Genomic DNA, 20,298 nt, shown 5'->3' with positions numbered 1-20,298 from the left:
TTTTGAGAAAGAGGCATCCACTGTCGACAGCTTGAGGTATGATTAAAACTGATTATACGTCGTCAGAGGATGTTTTGTCACTTGTTTTCTACAGACTTCAATCCACTGGTTTGGGTTGCACTAATCAAGCCGAGACACTGCATCCAGCAGGCCCTTAAAAACACTCTCAACACTGTCCACACTTCTGTTTCCGAGGCTTCTTCCCTCCCTCGTTTAATGGATGGATGCTGTGAAATGATGATTGTCACTAATCCCTCAATCAGGATGAGCTTTAGAGTCACAGTCTGGAGTCAGATCAGCTTTCAGTTCAGGGCTCAAACAGGAGGCGACTCTTATCAGCTCTGTTCTCTCTGAGCAGGTTGAATTGTTCATTGGTAACAGTTTTCCTGGTTGATTACATGATTTCTAATGAGGACTCTCTGATTTAAGATGGACAAAGAGAACCAGAGAAAGTATCAGGCCAATCTGAACCAAATGGATGAGATGAAAAAGATGATGATCAACAGAAAATGTGGAGCATTTGTTTGACTTGTTCCAATCTTTATCTTAACAGACATGGAAGGAACATGACAAAGAGGCTGTGCCAAAAAAAAAAAGAAGAACCAAACGGACTAAACCCATCAGAGCAATCATCTGCAAAATGCACTTAAAGTATTGGACATTTAAGTACTTATGTCTTGTTATGTCATCATAATAACTTCAAATATTAGACGTCTAATATATTAGTACTGATTGTAGCATTGTGGCTGATCGAGGTGGAGCTAATCTCAACTATTTCATGTATTTCATGTGAAGTCTATTCTATCACGACGCATCATATTTTAAATATTTGTTAGAATATTATGTAACTATTTAATGAACCTGTGGAGAATTATTTTTGTTGTTAAGCTGTATTGATTTATCTTGAAGGGCCTGAAAACCTGTTTTCTCCATCAGCTTTTTACTCTGCGAAGTTCAATCCTGCACAAACACACTGTTCTCTGCAAAATGTGAGAGCCATTTTGTTTGTTTTGACATGACACTTTCTATTTTTGTGCTTTGGTCTGTTCTCGTTTTATTGTCTAAAGTGGGCAGGGCTCGCTCTGAAAACCATGACGTAACACATTTACCTGAGCCAATGAGAATTCAGGAATATGTTAATAAAATGTGATGACAGTCATGCGCTCACGCCCGGGGGGAAATGCTACTGTCAGCCCATCAGAACATACCGCACCCACATAGTCGTGATGACGCAGATTCTCTAACCTGCGGCCTCTGACTGATGCATATTTAGAGGCAGACGCTCGAAACAGCTTCACCTGAGAAATAACCCACAAAACTGAACTTGTAATACGAGTGTCGCTGGAGTTTTGACCTCATCAGATTGTTTTTTAATGATACTTACGTAGTGTTGCAATAACACTTATTAACAATTTATTATCCATATTGGCAATAGTACTTTTATAAACTCTATATATTGTGCATATACTACATAATCGTAGTATTTCTCAGGTGCAATACAACACATCATCAGTAGTTTTCTCATAAGAATATTAGCAATAGTACTTTTTTATGGCAGCAGGGTTTTTATGGCATTTACTATTTTTTTAGAATCTGTACAAATGTTCATATAGGTATTTGTTTTTATGTTCTGTACCCTGCGTACGTCTTCATTTGGACCTCTTTATGCCACTGTTTTTGCTCTTTGTAATACTTCCTGCCTGTAACGACTAAATTTCCCAGGTGTGCGATCAACAAAATCTTATCTTATCTTATCTTAGTCGTTGTCAGAAGTGTCAATCTTCTTCCTTTACCAAACATAGATCACAAATTAGGCTTTTGGAAACTTTCTATTTCTCCTTCTTTGTTGAAATAAACAAACAACAAGTTCCTTGTGGATGCCAAATAGCACACACTGCAGTACCAAAATAACATAAATGCTCAGCAATATGACTGCTGATGTAAGCTCTAAATCTATTGCAAAAAAGTCTAAAAAAAAACTGTAACAAACTTACAAGTCAAGGAGATGAAATATGGAGAGCACAATTTATGTCAACACCTGTCCAGATTTCATATTCTAGCTGATTAATATATATTAGTTTAAAAGGAGCCTTCTTAACTGTGTTTGTACATAATGATGAGGTAAGAGCCATTCCACAAAGCCAGGTGACATTATATGTAATGATGTAATTCCATTTTTAATGGATTTAACAGGAATGCAGATAAATAATAAATGGAGTGTACGCTGAGGTAAAAGAGCTAAACTAAAAACCTTTGCTTGATTCCCAGGGGTTATGATAGAGGAAACTCCTCATAAGCAATTACATAAAATAAATCCTCATTAAATAGTAAATAGTAAGTAATCCACCAGTTTAATGTTGTTTTAGGAAAAAAGGACATTTATGTTTATACAATCTCCTTATTTACTGGTTATTATTATGTATAAAATATGTCAGAAATACTGCTTGGTGCTGAAAGGCAGATTGTAGTGGGGTTTAGTTAATATTATTATTGTACATAAGGACAAAGTATATGTCCCAAAGCCCAGCCTTTTGGACACCTGAGACAGATCTGACTGATCTGACTCTTTGATCCCATTAAGGGCTTAATGCTGATTGGTTGAGCAGTAGAACAGGGTCAGTCGCAGTGTTGTCAATAACATTTATATTAGATATCATTCAATTTCAAAATGGATTTATTGTTTAAAATGCAATTTGACAAAACTGTTTCAATATAACGACAAAGCATTCGCGCCAATCATTTGACTTGGAGTGAGTTCTGTCATGTAGAAGTTTTACGTTTGCTTCCGTGAACAGCGAAGGTCAACAACAGCTTTCGCTTTTCATAATTTGAGGCACACGAGGACCCGTACTGACGTCAGCCGATGGAAATTGTCACAGTGGCAAGATGGCTACGGAACCAAATAAGACTGAAATCCTTACCATTTTCAAAAGATTAAGGTCTATTCCTACAAACAAGGTAACCGAATAAGACGCCGCCGCTGAACGTGTGTCGTGTTGTTCCGGTGTCTGGTGTCAGAAGTTCGTCGGTTAGCTTCGCCTGCTCGGTCAGAAGCCGTTAGCTGGTTGGCTAACTGTTTGCTAGCATGTAGCTCGGCCCGCTACACGGTCAGTGTAGCTAGCAGAGCAGCTAGCCGCTGCTAGCATACCGGTAAAGCAGTCAAACATAAAGGCCACGTATACGTTTTGTGTATGCTGATGGAGCTAACACTGAGGCTACGCTACGTGTGGGAAATGAGAGGAGGGAGTGTTAACTAGTTAGACTAAACTCTAGATATATACAAAATACGGTTCGCTGTTCCGTTAAGATATTAACGTTATCCATTTGAGCTCGTAACGTTTGACAGTATTGGAGCGTATGTCGCTATCAGTAGCTGCATTGCCTCTGGCAGAGCCATATGTTCAGTTCAGTGTTCGTTTACGGTGTCTTGCGTTTGGTTTTACACCGTGAAACCAGGATGGCTTCAATGAAAGCGTACGTTAAATGTTGTCCCACCGCTCCAGGGCTGTAGCCATGCTAGGCCTGGCTTTATAACGTTTCTCTGGCACAATGTGAACCACACTGCCATCTTTTCTCATCGAAGCATTAGTTTGGACGTAAATTTGGATCTTGGATGTAAAGAGTCCCTCACCTGCCCTCTTTTCAGTAGCAACAAGGGCTGCAAGTTCTAATTATTTGTTATTATCCATAAATATGTAGATTAGTTTATAGTTCAGCCTATGAAATGTCCAAACACTGGAAACTGATCAGAGTCCAAAGTGACAACATGTCAGCGTGTTGTTTCGTCTGACCAACAGTCCAACACACAAAGATGTCCAGTTTACCAGCATATCCAAAAGAGAAAGGCAGCAAATCTTCACATTTGAGAAGGTGCAATAAGAGAATATTTGGTATTTTCGCTTGATCAATGACTGATAGGAGCAATCAGTTCTCAAAATTATTGATTACAGATTGAATCGTCTGTTTGTTGCTGTGAAATCACGATCATTAAGCCTCGTAAAAACATGAATACTGATTCTGTTTGCCCAGGTTCTTGTTATTAGTTTGACCTTCCTCTGTTCTCCTTATTTTGATGTTTGTGGCTGCCCACAATTTGTTCTGCCAGCTTATAGTTGCAGTTTGCACTGACTGTAAGATATAATCACATGATAATTATCTTTTCATTAAAGTGTCTCTGTGGCATTCTGCCTCAACACTTGGTCTATTTTTTATGTTCATCATAATGTTCCTGTTTGCTTTTACTTCAATATGTGCATATATGATATTTCTAAGATTTACAGCCAAACTGGTGCAGAGCCAAACATAGTTGGCATATGACCAATCAAAAACGTTGAATGAAGCACGATGAGGTTTTGAAACTGGTGCTGCATTGCATAACTGAAACACAGACATCATTAAAGTAATGAGTTTCACCTGTGCGTTTCCAGCTTGGACGAGTCCGAATGTATGCTATGAAAAGGTGTGGGGAATGATTTATGTGTGCACGCTTAAGAAACACAGAGTGCTGTCGTGCTAGCACAGTTATTCAGCTCAGCGAGACGTGTTTGGAAAGGTGAACAAAGTGTACACCGCATAACGAGCTGATCTGTCAGTGAGTAAAAGGAATCGGAGGTGATGCTCGTTAAGTAAACATGAGTTGAGTCCAGGTTATGAAGAGGCCGATCGTGCTCACTGTCAGTAGCAGGAGAGCCGTTTTGTGTGTAAAAACCTTTTTCAGCCTTTAAAGGCGGCAGAACAAGTTTGGGAATCACTGCTTTACTGTGTGCAGCTACCACAGACCCTCCACCCAAAAAACAGGCATTTTTCCTCTGTTTCTTCAAGTTTTTCTGTGGATGGCGGGTCTATGGAAACATGTTCTATACGGCTGAAACACCCAGAAATGCACTTGTTCCGGCCTCTTTGGGGTTTAGACGTTTTTCATCACTTTGTGAAAGCATCAGTTTCATGGTGACCTTGTTGCTACAGAACAATGTAATTACCATTCCGATGTTGAAATGTGCGTGCTGTTTGTGCTCAGGTTTGTTTCGACTGCGCTGCCAAAAACCCCAGCTGGGCCAGCATCCCATATGGTGTGTTCTTGTGCATCGACTGCTCTGGCATCCACCGCTCCCTGGGAGTTCATCTCAGCTTCATCAGGTAGGTTTGAGGATAACGCAGCAGCATAGCTGTCACCAGTCGTGTCCTCTTTGACAGTTTAAGTAGGTCTTGAACCGTCAGAGAGCTCTGGCGCCACTTTAATAGCCAGGTACAATTCATTTAGTCAAGCTTAATTAATACGTCAAGGACTTCCATGGCCTGATTTCCAGTGATGTCAAGAGGACAGTTCAAACAGATCAAATCCACATGAAAATAATGAGAAAGAAAACAGTTAATGTATGTGTGGGCTGGTTTTTAATCACGGTTTTAAATTAACGTATTGGTACAGATGCATTAAGTTTTAATGTGTGTGCCACATAACTGAAAGCAGTTTTCCCAAATTCATTGTTTTCACGCGGGACTTCGAGCATTAGCCAATCACTGGGGCAGATGAAATAATGAGCAGTCCAATAAGGAAGTGATGCCATCGAGGGCTTTATAAATAGACAGAACCCCCCCCCCCCCCCCCAACTTTTTCATACAGGATGCAGTGATAAGGAGAATAACTGGCACCAGGAATGAATGAGTGAAAAACTGAATCCAGAGGTTTAAGAGTGGAGGCACTTCTCCACTTCCGAAAGCAGAGCGGAGCTTATGTTTAGTCTTGTTTGCATTCAGGACTAATGTCAAACTTTGTTTATTCATCAAAGGCCTGATGGGATGCCTTTTGACTGCAGACAGTGTTTAGAAGAATGTGGAGTATGTGCTGTGTAGTGAATAATTTTGTCTTTTGACCACAGATTGTGACTGAATGAGACTCTTCTCTTGGTCACCTGTAGAGCCATGCTCAGGTGTACCTGGCGTACTGCTGACTTTCCATATTCTTCCCTTTTCCCCACAGATCCACTGAGTTAGACTCCAACTGGAACTGGTTTCAGCTTAGATGTATGCAGGTTGGAGGCAACGCCAACGCGGTAAGTCAGACTGACCGCTCTGAGAAAAAGACGTTAGAGCTGAATATGAAATGAATTGAAAACAACATCTTTAGTGCGATTCAGTAACTCGCCTTCTCCTCCTGTCTGAAGACGGCGTTCTTCCGCCAGCATGGCTGCTCCACAAACGACACCAACGCCAAGTACAACAGCCGTGCAGCCCAGATGTACAGAGAGAAGATTCGGCAGCAAGCCAACGTTGCATTGTCCAAGTATGGCACAGATGTGAGTATCGACCGAGTGGGAACAGTTTGGGGAATATATGCACCAAACAGCACGAAGCTGCACTTTCAGCCTTCGGTCTGTGGCGGGCAAAGACCTCTCATTCCTCAGATGATGTTTTAACTGACGGGAAGACACATCCCGTCTGACAGGACAAGCCTGACTTTATTCACCTGAACGCGGATAGTTTAGAGAGAACAATCTCAGCCAGACAACAAACCCATACTTAGCCGAGTTTGAGGCTTGAATCATCGTATCATACACACATATCTGCTGTCATCCTCAGGAAACAGTAATCATCATAAATCTTTGTCCTGTGGATCGCTGACGTATTGCTTTTCATAGGAGTGGTCATCTTCAGTAGTTATCAGTGTCTGAGCCGTGGAAGCAGGTCTAGTTCAGAGTCCGCAGCGAGTCCACTAATCACACAATAACAAGCTATAAACCTGCTGTGTGTTGTGTGAGTGTGCTGAAGTGTAACACGCTCGTCCTGTGCTCGTTGCAGCTGTGGATTGACTCCTCTGCGGGAGGATCTCCTGCTGCTCCTGAGAAGAAAGAGGCAGACTTCTTTGCAGAACATACACAGGTTTGTTTTTTGCAAAATCATGACCCGCTGCCATCTTCAGTAAGTGTATTATATCAGGTTTAAAGATGTTCGCCACGTGTCCGGGAATGTTTTATTTCTGTTTAGAAATATGTTTAAAAGATGAATTCTTGTGCACTTGATTGAAGATATGAATCACCTGGATGTGTTTTTTCCTTTTCAGCAGCCTGCCAATGACTGGAGTATGGCACCGCCCTCTGAGCCAGAGCAGAATGGAGCCGCCATCACCCCACAGCTGGTGGACACGACCACTAAAGGCCAGGACGACAACCGTTAGTAAAAGCGTCCTATCAGTTACTTTCCTGTTTTACTCAATTAACTGCATAACATGTTGCCCTGGAGGTCTGAGAAGACAACCCTGACGGGGTTCTAGTGATGTCATCGGGGTTATCTTGGCCAGGTTACTGATGGACTGCGTTACAAGCTGCAGGTGTTGAGCTGAAGACAGATGGATGATCAGCAGGCAGCGTCTGATGCTGCAGCACTGCTTTAAAACAGCTGAATTAGCTGATTGATTCAGGAGGATTCTGCTGCATGTGATGAATGAAAGTCAGCGACATTTGCTTCAAATGTTTCTCATCTGCTCCTTTGTAGAGCCAGAGGACGGACCGAGCATCGACGGTCTGAGCACGTCACCCAGAGCTTCCATTGGTGAGTCTGTTAGCTTGAATCAGCGTCTGTGAGCGAAGGCGTCGCTCGCTCTTACGTGACTTCAGCACTGTCATCGACCATTTCCTGCTCCCGTTTGACATCCGTGCTTATTCAGAGGGTACATTTTGTCCCGCTCGACCGCTTCTTATCTCTCAGGCACTGGATGGTATATTATCACATGGTAATGATCATAATGATTAAAAACTCAAGAGAAATCAGTGCCAGTAGTCATGATTTCTTTGAGAAACATCCCAGTCAGATTGTGTCAGTGAATGAATGCCTGGTTTTTTCTCCTCTGGGTGAACTCCAGGAACCACACACTCACCCTCCAGTTATGTTAGCAAAGTAATAATTATCTGTGCAGTGACTGAAGACATACCTGCACACACCTTGCTCATTTAGAATTCTATGTAGACAGTGAGAACAGTCCAAGCATGATCAATTTCATGAGATACAGGTGCGGTGGATTCAGTAGCCTAACCTGGGCTCAGACCTCACCGGTAAACATTATCCTTCTGTTAAATCAGCTTCTTCTGTGTCTCGGTTATGACCGTGGTGACTGATTTGTCCTGTCGTGTAGAGGACTCCATGCGTTTGTCGTCACAGGAGGGATGGACACCTACAGGTGACTGGAGTGGGCATAGCTGTTCACGCTCTCACGCATGGCTGTGGCGCTTGACTGACATGACGTCCAATCGGCCGCCTTCCCCTCTCCCCTCTCTGCTCTTCGCGTAATGGAAAAAGAGCTTGTGATAGTTGACCTCTTTCTGGCGAGCACCTGTTGTTAAACAAGTTGCTCCTTGACAAGCTCGTCAGAGTCAGACAGAAAAAATCTGCCACATTGATTTGTGCAGGGGATTACTGTGAGGGTGAATAGTTTGCTGCTGGTATTTCACGTGGAAGCTGGCGTCACAATGGCAAATGAGATCAAAGAATTCTAATAACAGTGTTCGTCAGGGCGGGCTGTTGTCTCTGAATGATGTACAGCTCTCCAGAGCATCTGTACTTTAGTTCATTTTCTCATGATGAAAGCAAACTAACAGCAGTGATATGAGAGCTTGAAGGTCTTCATCTGGCTGCTAACTAAAAATCCACGTCATGCTGCGGTGTCCTGGTTCACTGCCCTTAACTGAGCAGAAGCACTTTGAGATTAACAATAAAACCAGCTGAAGTTTGCTCTGAGTGCTGCTTCTCTGCAGTATGAGCTCATGTTTCTGAGCTGCTGTGTGTGAAAGTCATTCTCAGGCTGCCTGCTCGGCCAAATGGAGGCTTCAGAATAGAAATATCTGGCAGTTTTTCAGCAGATTGCCTTTTGTGTTACAGATGTGAAGCCTTCCATCATTGGAAAAAAGAAGCCCATGGCTGCCAAAAAAGGGGTGAGTCATATTTTTACCAAAGCACAAACCGTGTGTTCGAGGAGCTGCAATGCCTGCAATGAAAAGATGTAGTTTCACTAGACTGGTAGTTCTCAACACCTCTAACAGTGGGTGGAGTAAGTCCTCAGTGTCTCCAACGACACACAAACTCCAAAAAAAAAAAAAAAAAACCCTCCATATTTCCAGTTTTAAAAGATGTGCAGGTGTGGAGTCAGAAAGACGTGAGCTGACCAGACCTCTGTGGGCTCAACGCTACGTTAGCCGCTAGTAGCTTAGCACATAAATAAGATGATATCTCTGCCTGTGCTGCATCTATTTAGATGTTTTGGTCCGGCGGCGTCACAGCCGTGCAGTGCTGAACAGGTGGAATACTAAATGAAACAGCCCCCTTCAAACACATTAAGACAAATTACCTCGTTATGAATTCTTAAAATGCCCTCTCACCTCCCTCAAACAGAAATCCAGAATCTATGAATTTGGGAATTTTTGTTCATCTCAGAATTTTTACTAAAAAGTCCGTTTTCAGTGTAGTGTATGATGGAGGTGCAGAGTCCTGCTCACATGTGCACTCGTTAAAAGTTAAAGTGGAATGATACGAGCTGCTCTCAGCACAGAGCCCAGGATGAACTTTAACCTCTGACGTCTCTCGCCGATGCAGCTCGGTGCAAAGAAAGGTCTGGGGGCCCAGAAGGTGAGCAGTAAGAGTTTCTCTGAGGTGGAGAAGCAGGCGCAAGTGGCCGAGAAGATGAGAGAGGAGCAGGCAGCTGAGGCCAAGAAACAAGCCGAGGAGTCCATGTAAGAACACAGACATGTTGTTTTATCTCTTATTGGACAATTCAGTTAAAATGGAGCTGAACTCAGCTTCACCTGACGTCTCTCATTCTGGCTTTTGCAGCGTGGCCTCGATGCGTTTGGCCTACAAAGAGCTGGAGATCGACAGGAAGGTGGAGGAAAAGAAGCTTCAGAACCTGGAAGGCAAGAAGAGGGAGCAGGCGGAGAGGCTGGGCATGGGCTTCGGCAACAGGAGGTAAGATCAGAGCGTGGGGGTGATCAGCTTCCAGGAGCAGACTGCTCCTGTGGGCCACGCACGTGAGGCCTGAGTGATGTGTCATCATCACGGCGCCGTTGTTCCATCTCTGTGTGTGTGTGTGTTTCCTGTTTCAGCGCGGTGTCTCACTCGGTGATGTCGGAGATGCAGGTGATCGAGCAGGAAACTCCTGTGGGAGCCAAATCCTCTCGCTCCAAACTGGACATGTTTGATGAGCCGGGTTTCACCTCCGGACCCCCAAAGTACGTACGACAGCTGTCAGAGGACGCCTGCTGGTTTGCGTTCTCCAGTTTGAGTCCCAGGCCTGCAGGGACGCTGTCCTTCATCTTGTGCTTGATGTTTCAGGTACAAGGACAACCCGTTTACAGTGGGAGACAGCTTTGGATCCCGGTGGGACACTGAGGGAGGGACCGCCTCCTTTACCACCTCCTGGGCTCCGGAGAAGGAGGACCCCAAGGAAGAGGTCACCATCTCTAGTATTCAGCCAATTGGAGAGAGGTATCCATACACACACAGACACACACAGACACACACACAGTGTGTGTAAGCGGCGGTGTTCACTGGCTGCAGCTCTGATTGGGGCTCTGCGTTCATTCCAGACTTCCCAGCAGAAGAAAAGCCGAGGTGTCGGCTCCAGTGTCCGAGTCGAGCGAGGCCAGACAGAAGTTTGCCAACGCGAAGGCGATCTCTTCGGACATGTTCTTCGGTCGGGAGAGCAGCGCAGAGGTGAGGCAGCTCGTCTTCGTCCTCCAGCAGCCCTTCAGTGTTTCTCTGTAAAACTGGACTCTTATTTCTGAGGTGTTGACGTCAGTGTCTTCTTGTCTCAGTATGATGCAAAGACAAGACTGGAGACCATGTCTGGCAGCACCTCCATCAGTTCAGCTGACCTGTTTGGGGACGGCAGCGACCATAAAGGTAAAACCTGTTTGTTTTTTCTTAGTGTCAGAAAATCCTGTGAAAAGACGACAACTGTTCCTGTGAGAGTCCAAGTGTGTTTTTAGAGAAGAAAGCAGCTGCTCACTGGAGCTTTAAGCAAACGTTGTTCAAACGGGACTATTTTCAGCAGCGGATGAATCCACGCTTGGTGCTGCAGTCAGTCAGCCGTTCACTCACTGATGCGTTCAGACATGCTGTGATCAATACACAGACTGTAGGAAACATGGCCGTCGTCTCCCTGACATCAGGTTTGTGAAGAGAGAAATAAGATGGAGCAGCTGGCTGTCACTCCGAGTGGCCGCGCCCAGAATTATGCAAACCTTTAAACTAATATCATGTTAACGAGTGAGTCATATCAGGATTGGACACTGTGCAGTTATGTAACGAATGAGGAAACCAGCTGTAGAGGCCAAACTGGTCCGTATCAGGCTGTTTATTGCTGCTGTGAATGTCATTTTAATGTGGAGGCCTATGGGGAGTGACTCGCTTTTGGAGCCTCGAATGGCCATTTGAGGAACTGCAGCTCATGTTTGGCTTCATTCTTCAGCCTGGAGGTTGCTGCTTGGTTCACTATCAAACTGTCTATAAAAATAAAGGTTTAACCGTCCCCCCCCCCCCCCCCCCCCCCGTCCCCCCGTCCTGAAATGGAAAACCATCATCCTGAAAACCAAACCTCATGTAAAGCTGAGTGAACGCTGAAGATGACGTCTGTGCTGCCTCCTGTCTTCCTCTCAGGGAGGGCGTCGGGCTTCGACAGCGTGCTCCCCTCCGGTCCCGACATCGCACAGTTCAAACAAGGAGTGAAGACCGTCGCGGGCAAGATGGCTGTCCTCGCCAACGGTGTGATGAATACAATCCAGGTGAGACGTCCGGTTGCAGGAGCTCTGGGAACCATCCGGCATCGTGATCTCCTCTGTTGGCTCATTTGTCTGCTTTTTAAATGTCTTCTCAGGATCGTTACGGCTCCTACTGACCAACCCCGGCGAGCGAGCACCGACCCGTGGGAAGACTTACTAACGCCTGCGTAGAGCCGAGCAGCCTCCTCACGACACGAGCATGTGGGTGGCGTAGATGGAACGAGAGGGAAGCGGGAAGGATTGCATGGGAAAGAACTTGTCGCCCACCTTCTTTTAGAGACGATTTTACAGGAGTGAGACAGTATTTTCTTCTCTCATTCTCATTTTCAGACTCTTGAGTTTTATTTTCTTAAAGGAAACCATCGCAGGGCGCCATCCTCTCCAAACCAGGAGTGATGTCGTCATTTACTGTCGAGAATTTTTTGGTCTTAGTTTTCAAATTGACGTCAGAGTTAATTCTGCTCGATATTATTCCTTCTACATAAATCAAAGTGTTGTTTTTGATTCATATTATTCCTTCATGCTTAAGTCTTTTTTTGTTTGTTTTATTGTGGTATTAAAAAAGGTGCCGTATATATTTCCAGCGTTAATTTGCAGAAGAATCCACGATGTTTGCATTCAGTGTTCACTCAGTCCACTTTGTTCACAGCTGAGTTTCTCATTTACATCCAGCACCGAGCGTTTGTGAGCTTGGAGTTAAGCATTTCTGTCCACGTGGACGGAAATATTGTGAAGCATTGGAGCGTCACATCTTTAACGTCCTCGCTGCTGTTGACGGTTAGTATCTTTTACAAACAGGTCGATCCAGGGAGACAGATGCCTCCGACTCGCTCGTGTGTCCGACGAACAAACACTGCAGGGGAAGCAGATTTTAAAGTGGAGGTTAAAGCCGAACAGCAGCTGTAACAGACAGTTAAAGTGTGGACGTCAGAGAACGCGCTTAGTCCCAGCTCATAAACCACCACGCTGTTTTAACTATGCATCTCCGTGTAAGACGGCGTGCGCGTTGAATCTGAAGTCTGCCTCGATGCACCTCGACTCCAAACACAATGAGACACTTTGACGTCGCGCTGCCTTTTCTCTTCTCCGCAGTTTAGACTCTTATTTTGGAAGGCTGACTTCAGCCTTCAGTTTACAGTTTGATCTGCTCGTCTTCAGAAAAACACTGAACATTGGAGGTGTGAGCTGCATCCCAGCGGTTGTGCCTGTCACTGATGATGATGATGATGATGATGAGGCCAAATGATAAAATTGAGGCGGGAGGCATCAAACAGCATTAGCCCAGAATGAACTCAGTATAATATGAACAGCTGGCACGAGTCACAGTAAACATCAGACTGTGATGCGGCTCTTATCTAATACTCTTATTTAATATCCACACTCATCACGTCTTGTTCCTGGCAGACTTGAGGTCTGCCAACCGGTTTGTAATTTTCTTTGATAGATAGTTCATATTTTTCCCAGCGTGGCCATGCCGTGTGTCCCACCATGATAAACTCTCCAACAAGTAACAAACGTGGACTGAAACGATGAAACGTTCAACTATTTATTTGTAGGCTACAAAAAGAAAATTATTCAGTATGTTAATAAAGATTGAAAACATCTGCCGCTTCCTGCTCATTGACTCACACACACACAGCCTGAAACCTGCTTTTGCCGTCGCACAAGTTGTGCTGATGTTTAAGCTGCTTGTGTTGGTATTTTACAGTAGCTCGGTTTGGTGCGCGTCCTCGTCTCCACATGAAAACTGGCCAGCGCTGAATCAAAGGACGGGGAACTGAGCGCCGGAGGGGTCGAGATGTCTCACTGCTGACACCTCGACGGATCAGGCGTCACTGCGAGCGCACCTGCAAACATCCTGCCATCCACCAATTACATAACCTGGACTGTACAGAGCGCTTGGAATGAAAATCGCCTCTGACACAGGAGGAACATTCAGCATTAATCACAGCAGCGCCGTGTCGTGCCGTGTCGTGCCATGTCGTGCCACACTCGAGGTAATAAAACCTGTTTGCTGATTACTGGAAGTAATTTCATGAAAATCCCATCAGTGATCTGAAATAGCTTCCTGGATCTAAAATCAGCTTCCTCGCTGTCAGTCAGAGGAGATTGTTTCACATCATTTCAGCAGTTTTTTGGGGGAATTATCGTCTGTCCCTCGTGGTCCTTCCTCGCCGTCGCCCTTGTTCCCTCACAGAGGTCAAAGGTCAGAGCGCGTCCAGCAGGTTTTATCCCCAGTTGTAGAAGTAGATCTTCTGCCAGGTGGGGAGGTAATCCATCAGAGGGCCTGAACAGAGATCAGAGTGAGAGCTGAGCGCTGAATGACAGGAAACAGCATTATTTCTCTTCACACATGCTTGACTCAATATGCTGCCCATAAAACTAAACTGTCTGTCTTAATACGTGGCCACCAGTCAGTCACATCTGAGCCATCGTACTAAACAGAAGTCAAAGTGGCTACAGATAGAAGAAACCAAACGATAGGAGAAACCAAACGATGCTGACGTGAAAATGAGCCCCGACTCGCTGCTCAGGTTTTCAGAGGAGCTGCACCCTTTCACCTGATGAACACATGACTGTGTCGGCCTGTGGGTAAAACACCTGGAGGACGAGTCCTCGACTCGTTCTGGTGAAACGACCATGAACACGTCCGCTAAAGGCTAAACGTGGAGCCACACAGTCCGCAAACGGACTCACTGATGTCAGGATCAGCAGCTGAGAGCCACCACGAGCTTCCTCTGCAACAGCTCCATCGTTTGGTACTAATTCTAGAAAATGGAGACTTTAACTTCTAGACTTTCAGTTAATTTATTGTAACCGAGCAGACACGTTCAGAGAGTCAGTGCACAGAAGGTCGACTGAACATGTAAGAAAAGACGTTTGTCTACATAAAAATCTACAAACAGGAAGAAGGTTTATGGTAATTCTACCTTCCAGGAAACCATGAAAATGTTACAGACCCATTAAGTAAAGGGGTTGTGGCCTGTCAGTAACACAGTCAGTCAATCGGAGGTGAAACCACACCCACACAGTCCTGACCTTCTGAAGGTTAAACTCCTCAGAAATAAAAACTATGCTTGATGGATATTTAAGTCACGTGACTTTGAAAAGTCACATGACTCATACACAGAGCTCAGCGGCACTGAGCAGACCTGTCCACTGTACTTACGCGCCACGAGGCCGATTCCTGGAACGTGATCAGCCAGGAGTTTGAGCAGGAAGAGGATCTTCTCCCTGCAGACGAGGACACAGTCACAGCCGTTAAAGCACAACAGCTGTGCTTTTTAATAATAAATAATGATAATCAATTCATCGTTTCAGTCATTCTTTAAGCAAAAGTGCCAAAAATCTGTGGTTCCAGCTTCTAAAACTGATGCTCTTCTGTTTCTGTTTCTGGCTGTGAACCTGATGAATGTGGATGAAGACGTCACCGTGGACTGTGGGACACTGAGATACTTACTCTGAGTATTTGTCATAGAAGGGTGAGCGCAGAAGGTAGTAGAGGAAAAGAAAGGTTCTCCTCCTCATCTCGGCCCTCTCCCATCGATTCTGAAATTTTGCCTCGCTGAGCACAGCGAAGCTAAAAACAGAAGACAAATGACTGAAAGAATTCTGTCACTGAGAGAATTGCCCCCGAGGCGACTCTCAGTCTGAGCTTTTCATTACTCAGCGCTCACCTGTCAGGTCTGACAGACATCCTGAGGGCAGAATGTGGAAATGCCTAAAAACAACTGGACCTGTGTCGTATGTTTTGTTGAGCTGTTAACATCCATTTTATTCAAGGTCACCTTCAGCCCTTAAAGCCGCCTCATCAAACTACAGTTCTGTTATTCTCGTGACTGGGAGACCCCTAGTGGCAGAAATGAGGCACTGCATGTTTAAAACAGAGGAGATCCAGAACGACTGCAGCGCTGAAGCTTCAGATGACACAGCGAGCAGCTCGGACCTCAAACCTGATGCAGATGAAATGATTCAGCTGCTTCAACATTTACACTGAATGATTTCTGTTCCTTGGTTTTCTCTTGACGCTCTTTGATTTCTGAGTTTATTTCACATTTCAACCTGCAGAGAAACAGCTTCCATTCACATCCACACATTAACAGAAATATTTGTTTCCTCCAAAACACAGAGGAGAACATAATGCAGGTCTGCTGCACGATGAGTGAAAACCAAAGAAGAAAACTACTGGGCTAAATCCTCACAGCTGAAAACCTGACAAATCTGAAACAAAAGGGCCCAAAAATCTGGATGAACGTCCGACAGCTTTGTGTGTCGTGAGTTAACTTCTGCGATGGTAAAAATAATGACAACAGACCCACAAATAATGTGTTTGGGTGTTAAGTTTGCTTCACAGAAACACGCTTTGTGTTGTGTGAAGGTACAGCTCAGACGTGCTGTTTACAGTGTTTCTCATTACATGTGAACAAGTTAAGAAGGAGGAGCGTGTTCACCTGGAAAGTTCGAGGACTCCGGAGATGAGCCACGGCTTCCACGACTGTTTTCCACAGAGGCCGAGGCAGAGTACTGCAGTCAGGAAGGTTTGCTGTAAGGAAAAACTCCCCAAACTCCCAAAACTACAAACTACACGACAATAAAACAAAACCCATCAGCAGTCTGATTCCTGACTGTGGCTCTTTTTTTTTCTTCACTCTTCACTTCTTCAGTGTTTTTGGCTAATTATTATCTTGTTTTGGGTAATTTGCGTAAATGTGGACAAAAGCATCTTGAAGCGTTGGTGCACGTCCGTTTTCCTCCCGCGACTCACACACAGCTTTCTACTGAAAGACGTCCTGCGGAGGAGCGCGCAGCTCTAGCAGTACTTCGCCATCTAGAGGTCAAAACGGTTAATGCAGGACAGCGTCGTGATCCTGAGCTCAGCAGAGACCGAGGAGGTCAATTTGGCTGCTCTGTCCTGAAAGATGATCACAGATTCGTCCTCCCATTGAAGCTGGATGACATGAAAATACAGACGCACAGCCGAGGAAGACGGAGAGTTATTAAAATAATTACAAAAATAATAATAATAAACGAGTGTGGTTTGTCTGTCTGCTTATATACCACAAAACCCAAAATGCTAAAATGTGGTGTAAAAGTCAGACATCACAGATCATGTGATCAGATTTTGGTAGAGCTACAGGAACTTTAAAAATGCCCCAAAAGGCCTTTTTTCCTAAAGAACTGCAGCATTTACCTCACATGTACCCACGACTGTCTGTCACTGGTTTGGATGCAGATCCAGATTCAGATTAGAAATCTAAAACATTTTTGAGTACAGTCTCTCTGTTAGACGAACATGTAATTCAGCCGCCGTGCGGAGTGACAAACAGCGAAGGATACGGTGAACAAGTGGCCGTCCGATGAACACAGACTCAGCGATGGTCTCCTGGAGGCTCAGGTGTGTTGGTTTGCTGTCGAGCTTCTGCCTGTTAAAGCTTCTCCTCCTCTTCCTCTGAGTCGGTGCAGCTCCCAGCCGAGGCTGCAGGAGGCGAGCTGGAGCACAGAGGAGACGAGAGGAGGTGAGGAAGAAGAAGGAGTCAGTAAATCCTTCAGTCACAGTCATTTCTAGGGTGGTCTCTGTCCCCAACTGCCCCGTTACAAATGGTCCCAAGATTAGATTGAGGGACCCCTAGTGACAGAAATCACACACTGCATGTTTGAGAGACTTCTTCAAGTCTTTTCTGTGATTGTTTTAGGGGCTTGGCTCATATTTTCATGCCGTACAGCCATTTAAGAAAGAGCTGACGCAGTCTCACCGCTGCCCAGCGGCCGGATGACCCGTCCTGACCTCTGACCCACGAAGCAGGAGTCATCCTGCTGCTCCGTGTCGTCGTCTGTGGAGGAGAGGAGGCGAACGCAGAGTCACTCCTCGCAGACACATCACTTATTCAACGCACAGGAGCTGACACTTATGATCTCAGCCAACATTTGCTTTCAGTATTCCAACAAAGAAACATCATCATTCATTCATTCATTCATTCATTCATTCATCAAACTCTTTCTGCAGGACAAACATGTCGACTGTTCTCTGGAAGAAGTGATGAGAAAGAGAGAAACGGACCTTCACCGACGAGTTCTGCTCCTCTGTCCAGAGGGATTATGGGAGGTGAAGTCTGGATGCCGGATTTGTACCACAGAAGAAGAACGATGCGAAAAACTGCCCTGAGGTCAACGTGAGAGGAAAACAGGTCAGAGACACACAACGTAGTCGTGCTTCATGTGATTCCTGTTTGAACGGGTTTTTAAAAGACGACATGAAGTTTCTACTAAACATGAACTAATAACACCAAACAAAGCTCCCGCTGAGCGCAGGCACTCGGTTCATCCACTACATGGCCAAAAATATGTGGACACGAAAACGTTCCACCCACACGAGCTTCGTTTCACAATCGCCTGTATTAATGTGATGCCATATTTTGTATGCTTTAGGATATGATTTAAAAAAAAGTCAGATTGAGAAACACAAAAAGTTGAGTTCGTTCGACTACAAATCCGAACATTTTCTTTCATTTTCCAATCCTCCTTTTTGTTTATTTCCATTTCAAATGTTGAAAATAAATGAAATTCAAACCCAGAAAAAAGGAAACCGTACTTAAAAATCTGAATGAGTCCGATGGCCAGCCAGCGGCCGATGTCACCCCACAGCTTGCAGGCTCCCATCTCCAGAAACACCTCCACGTACTCCAACACAGACAGCCAGGTGAGGAGCCTCTGCTGAGAGAGAGACTGGACACAAGGCAACACACCAGTCAGCCTGCAGCTCGGGGTTAACACACAGCTGCTTCTGGTCATTCCTCCGGCTCGTTCAGCCGCAGCAGACCAAGAGCCAGACAGCTGTCACTGTCCTGTTACGGCTAAACTTTACCTCATATGTGTGTTACCTGTTTCCACCTGCACACTTTGCAGTATTCAGTACAAGTATATTTATTTTACTACAGTTTAAATCATGGCAGTATGTGCTTCTATGTGCACTTCCTGTTCATCTCTACTGCACATCACAGCGCAACAGTTCATATATTTAACTTCCTTCTTGTTTACTGTTTTTAACTTAAGTCTGAAAATTGTCATCTATTTTGTATATATTTAAAGACAGAAGTGATACCTTCAAGTCATCCATTAATCAAAGTAAAAGCCCACAAATAAAAAGTGAGAGCGCTTCCCTCCATCGTTTGCATAAACCAGAAAAACCTGCCCCCCCCCAAATCCCTGCAAACCAGCAGATCTGAAGGGTTTTTAGTGACACGCTTTGTGTCGTATCCAGCAGCGTATAATCCAAACCCGCCTCAGACAAAATGCAGCGAATGCTTATTTCTCTGTGAGCGAAATCTGAGATGATGCAGCGGTTGCTCACCACAGGGAAGGCGCATCGCAGCCCTTTGCGCAGAATACTGTCGTTGAACAGCACCAGCAGGTTGGAGGCCGAGTACACTGAAAAAGACAAAGAGCCACGAGGAGGAAGATCATCAGGAAACGACTGGATGACGTGTCGCTCGCTGTGAATCGCTGTGATCGTGGAACAGAATCATGTCGTGAACTGTACATTCACAGAATCTCTGAGTTTTCTGATTAATCATTTCACCTTAAAATGTCAAAATTCTCAGAGCTCAAGGTGACAATGATTGTCCCAATAGCCAAATATATTCAATATTCAATAATCAATGACCAGTCCTCACTTTGAGAACATTTTTGTTTGATGACTTCAGATTATTAAATACTTATTGATTCATTTTCTGTTAATTGAACTAATCTACTAATAATTTCAGCACAAATCAATACTTCTACAGCCAGGCTGGTATTTGATACCAATATTGAATTGAATTTAAATCAGTGAGAACTGTTAGCATCTGTTTGACATTAACCAGCAGATATATAAGAAGATACTGACTATGATCAGATCATGTGTATGTCGGGCTGACGGATTTATGGGACTGACTGTTATTGGTGCTCAGAGTGAATGCAGGAAAGAAGAGTCCTTAGTAAAAGCAGCTGTGTTGACTCTGAACTTTTACTCACCAAGTTCTGATATTTCATGAGAATCCGCAAACCGCCCTGCAAACCAACAGTGATGACAATCATTAAGCTGCGGACAGTGAAGCCAGGGCCATGTTTGTATGGGTGAAAATGAAACTCATATCAAAGCTCGGTGTGTTAACTGCAGTCAGACCTGAAGCTGAGCTGTCACACAGCCTCTAAGCTGAGCCACATTTAATTCTGCCTGCTGTCACTGACCTGCGATCAGGTAGGAGAGTGTCCGCACGGTGCTCTCCAGCTGTGCTGTGGCAGCTGGGTTTCTCCTCACATACTCAATGTACCGCTCGTAAAAGCGACTCAGTTTGTCGATGTTCTCCTTAAAGTGCGACATTTCTGCGTTATTTTAAAGCATACGGAAACATACACTCTTCTTTTAGCCGCTGTGGTCACAATATGCCAGCTACACGGAGAAGTTTGGTAGTTTTGAACACATCGGACCTCTTGCAGCTGCTCATGAAAACAAACTTCCGCCTTGGCGAACCGTCCGTCATTTATGTCCTCCGCTCAC

At 44.7% G+C, this 20,298-nt stretch overlaps 2 protein-coding genes across 3 annotated transcripts; one reads left to right on the top strand and one right to left on the bottom strand.

Moving 5' to 3' along the window:
* The first annotated feature begins 2,841 nt into the window (after window positions 1–2,841).
* arfgap2 (ADP-ribosylation factor GTPase activating protein 2) lies at window positions 2,842–13,366 on the top strand. Of its 2 annotated transcripts, none has more exons than XM_076735147.1 (16): window positions 2,842–2,958; window positions 5,018–5,136; window positions 5,978–6,050; window positions 6,162–6,293; window positions 6,796–6,876; window positions 7,058–7,166; window positions 7,489–7,545; window positions 8,869–8,921; window positions 9,580–9,716; window positions 9,817–9,948; window positions 10,086–10,211; window positions 10,315–10,467; window positions 10,569–10,695; window positions 10,797–10,884; window positions 11,641–11,765; window positions 11,858–13,366. In XM_076735147.1, exons 1-16 carry the CDS (start codon window positions 2,887–2,889, stop codon window positions 11,876–11,878), a joined length of 1,605 nt encoding a protein of 534 aa, XP_076591262.1. In that variant the 5' UTR covers window positions 2,842–2,886; the 3' UTR covers window positions 11,879–13,366. The 2 variants fall into 2 exon arrangements, with proteins under 2 accessions (XP_076591262.1, XP_076591269.1); XM_076735154.1 differs by having other exon boundaries at window positions 2,845–2,958; window positions 7,061–7,166.
* On the bottom strand, window positions 13,295–20,285 carry pex16 (peroxisomal biogenesis factor 16). The gene is made up of 11 exons (XM_076735165.1): window positions 19,989–20,285; window positions 19,773–19,808; window positions 19,111–19,187; window positions 18,352–18,485; window positions 17,821–17,921; window positions 17,516–17,593; window positions 17,100–17,252; window positions 16,214–16,286; window positions 15,223–15,342; window positions 14,932–14,996; window positions 13,295–14,049 (listed from the first exon to the last, which is right to left on the bottom strand). Exons 1-11 carry the CDS (start codon window positions 20,119–20,121, stop codon window positions 13,991–13,993), a joined length of 1,029 nt encoding a protein of 342 aa, XP_076591280.1. The 5' UTR covers window positions 20,122–20,285; the 3' UTR covers window positions 13,295–13,990.
* Window positions 20,286–20,298: the final 13 nt, after the last annotated feature.

Source organism: Chaetodon auriga, chromosome 1 (genome assembly GCF_051107435.1).
Source record: "Chaetodon auriga isolate fChaAug3 chromosome 1, fChaAug3.hap1, whole genome shotgun sequence".
NCBI classification, from domain to species: domain Eukaryota; kingdom Metazoa; phylum Chordata; class Actinopteri; order Chaetodontiformes; family Chaetodontidae; genus Chaetodon; species Chaetodon auriga.
This window is presented reverse-complemented; position numbering and strand designations above follow the sequence as displayed.

Excerpts from the sequence above, each read along its gene's own strand:
- arfgap2 (XM_076735147.1), top strand. The coding sequence starts at position 2,887 with ATGGCTACGGAACCAAATAAGACTGAAATCCTTACCATTTTCAAAAGA. Across the intron at positions 9,949-10,085 it reads ATGGGCTTCGGCAACAGGAG|CGCGGTGTCTCACTCGGTGA; the intron begins GTAAGATCAGAG and ends TTCCTGTTTCAG. Across the intron at positions 11,766-11,857 it reads GTGTGATGAATACAATCCAG|GATCGTTACGGCTCCTACTG; the intron begins GTGAGACGTCCG and ends ATGTCTTCTCAG.
- pex16 (XM_076735165.1), bottom strand. The coding sequence starts at position 20,121 with ATGTCGCACTTTAAGGAGAACATCGACAAACTGAGTCGCTTTTACGAG. Across the intron at positions 17,253-17,515 it reads CATCCGGCCGCTGGGCAGCG|CTCGCCTCCTGCAGCCTCGG; the intron begins GTGAGACTGCGT and ends TCTGTGCTCCAG. Across the intron at positions 14,997-15,222 it reads TTCTATGACAAATACTCAGA|GGAGAAGATCCTCTTCCTGC; the intron begins GTAAGTATCTCA and ends CCTCGTCTGCAG.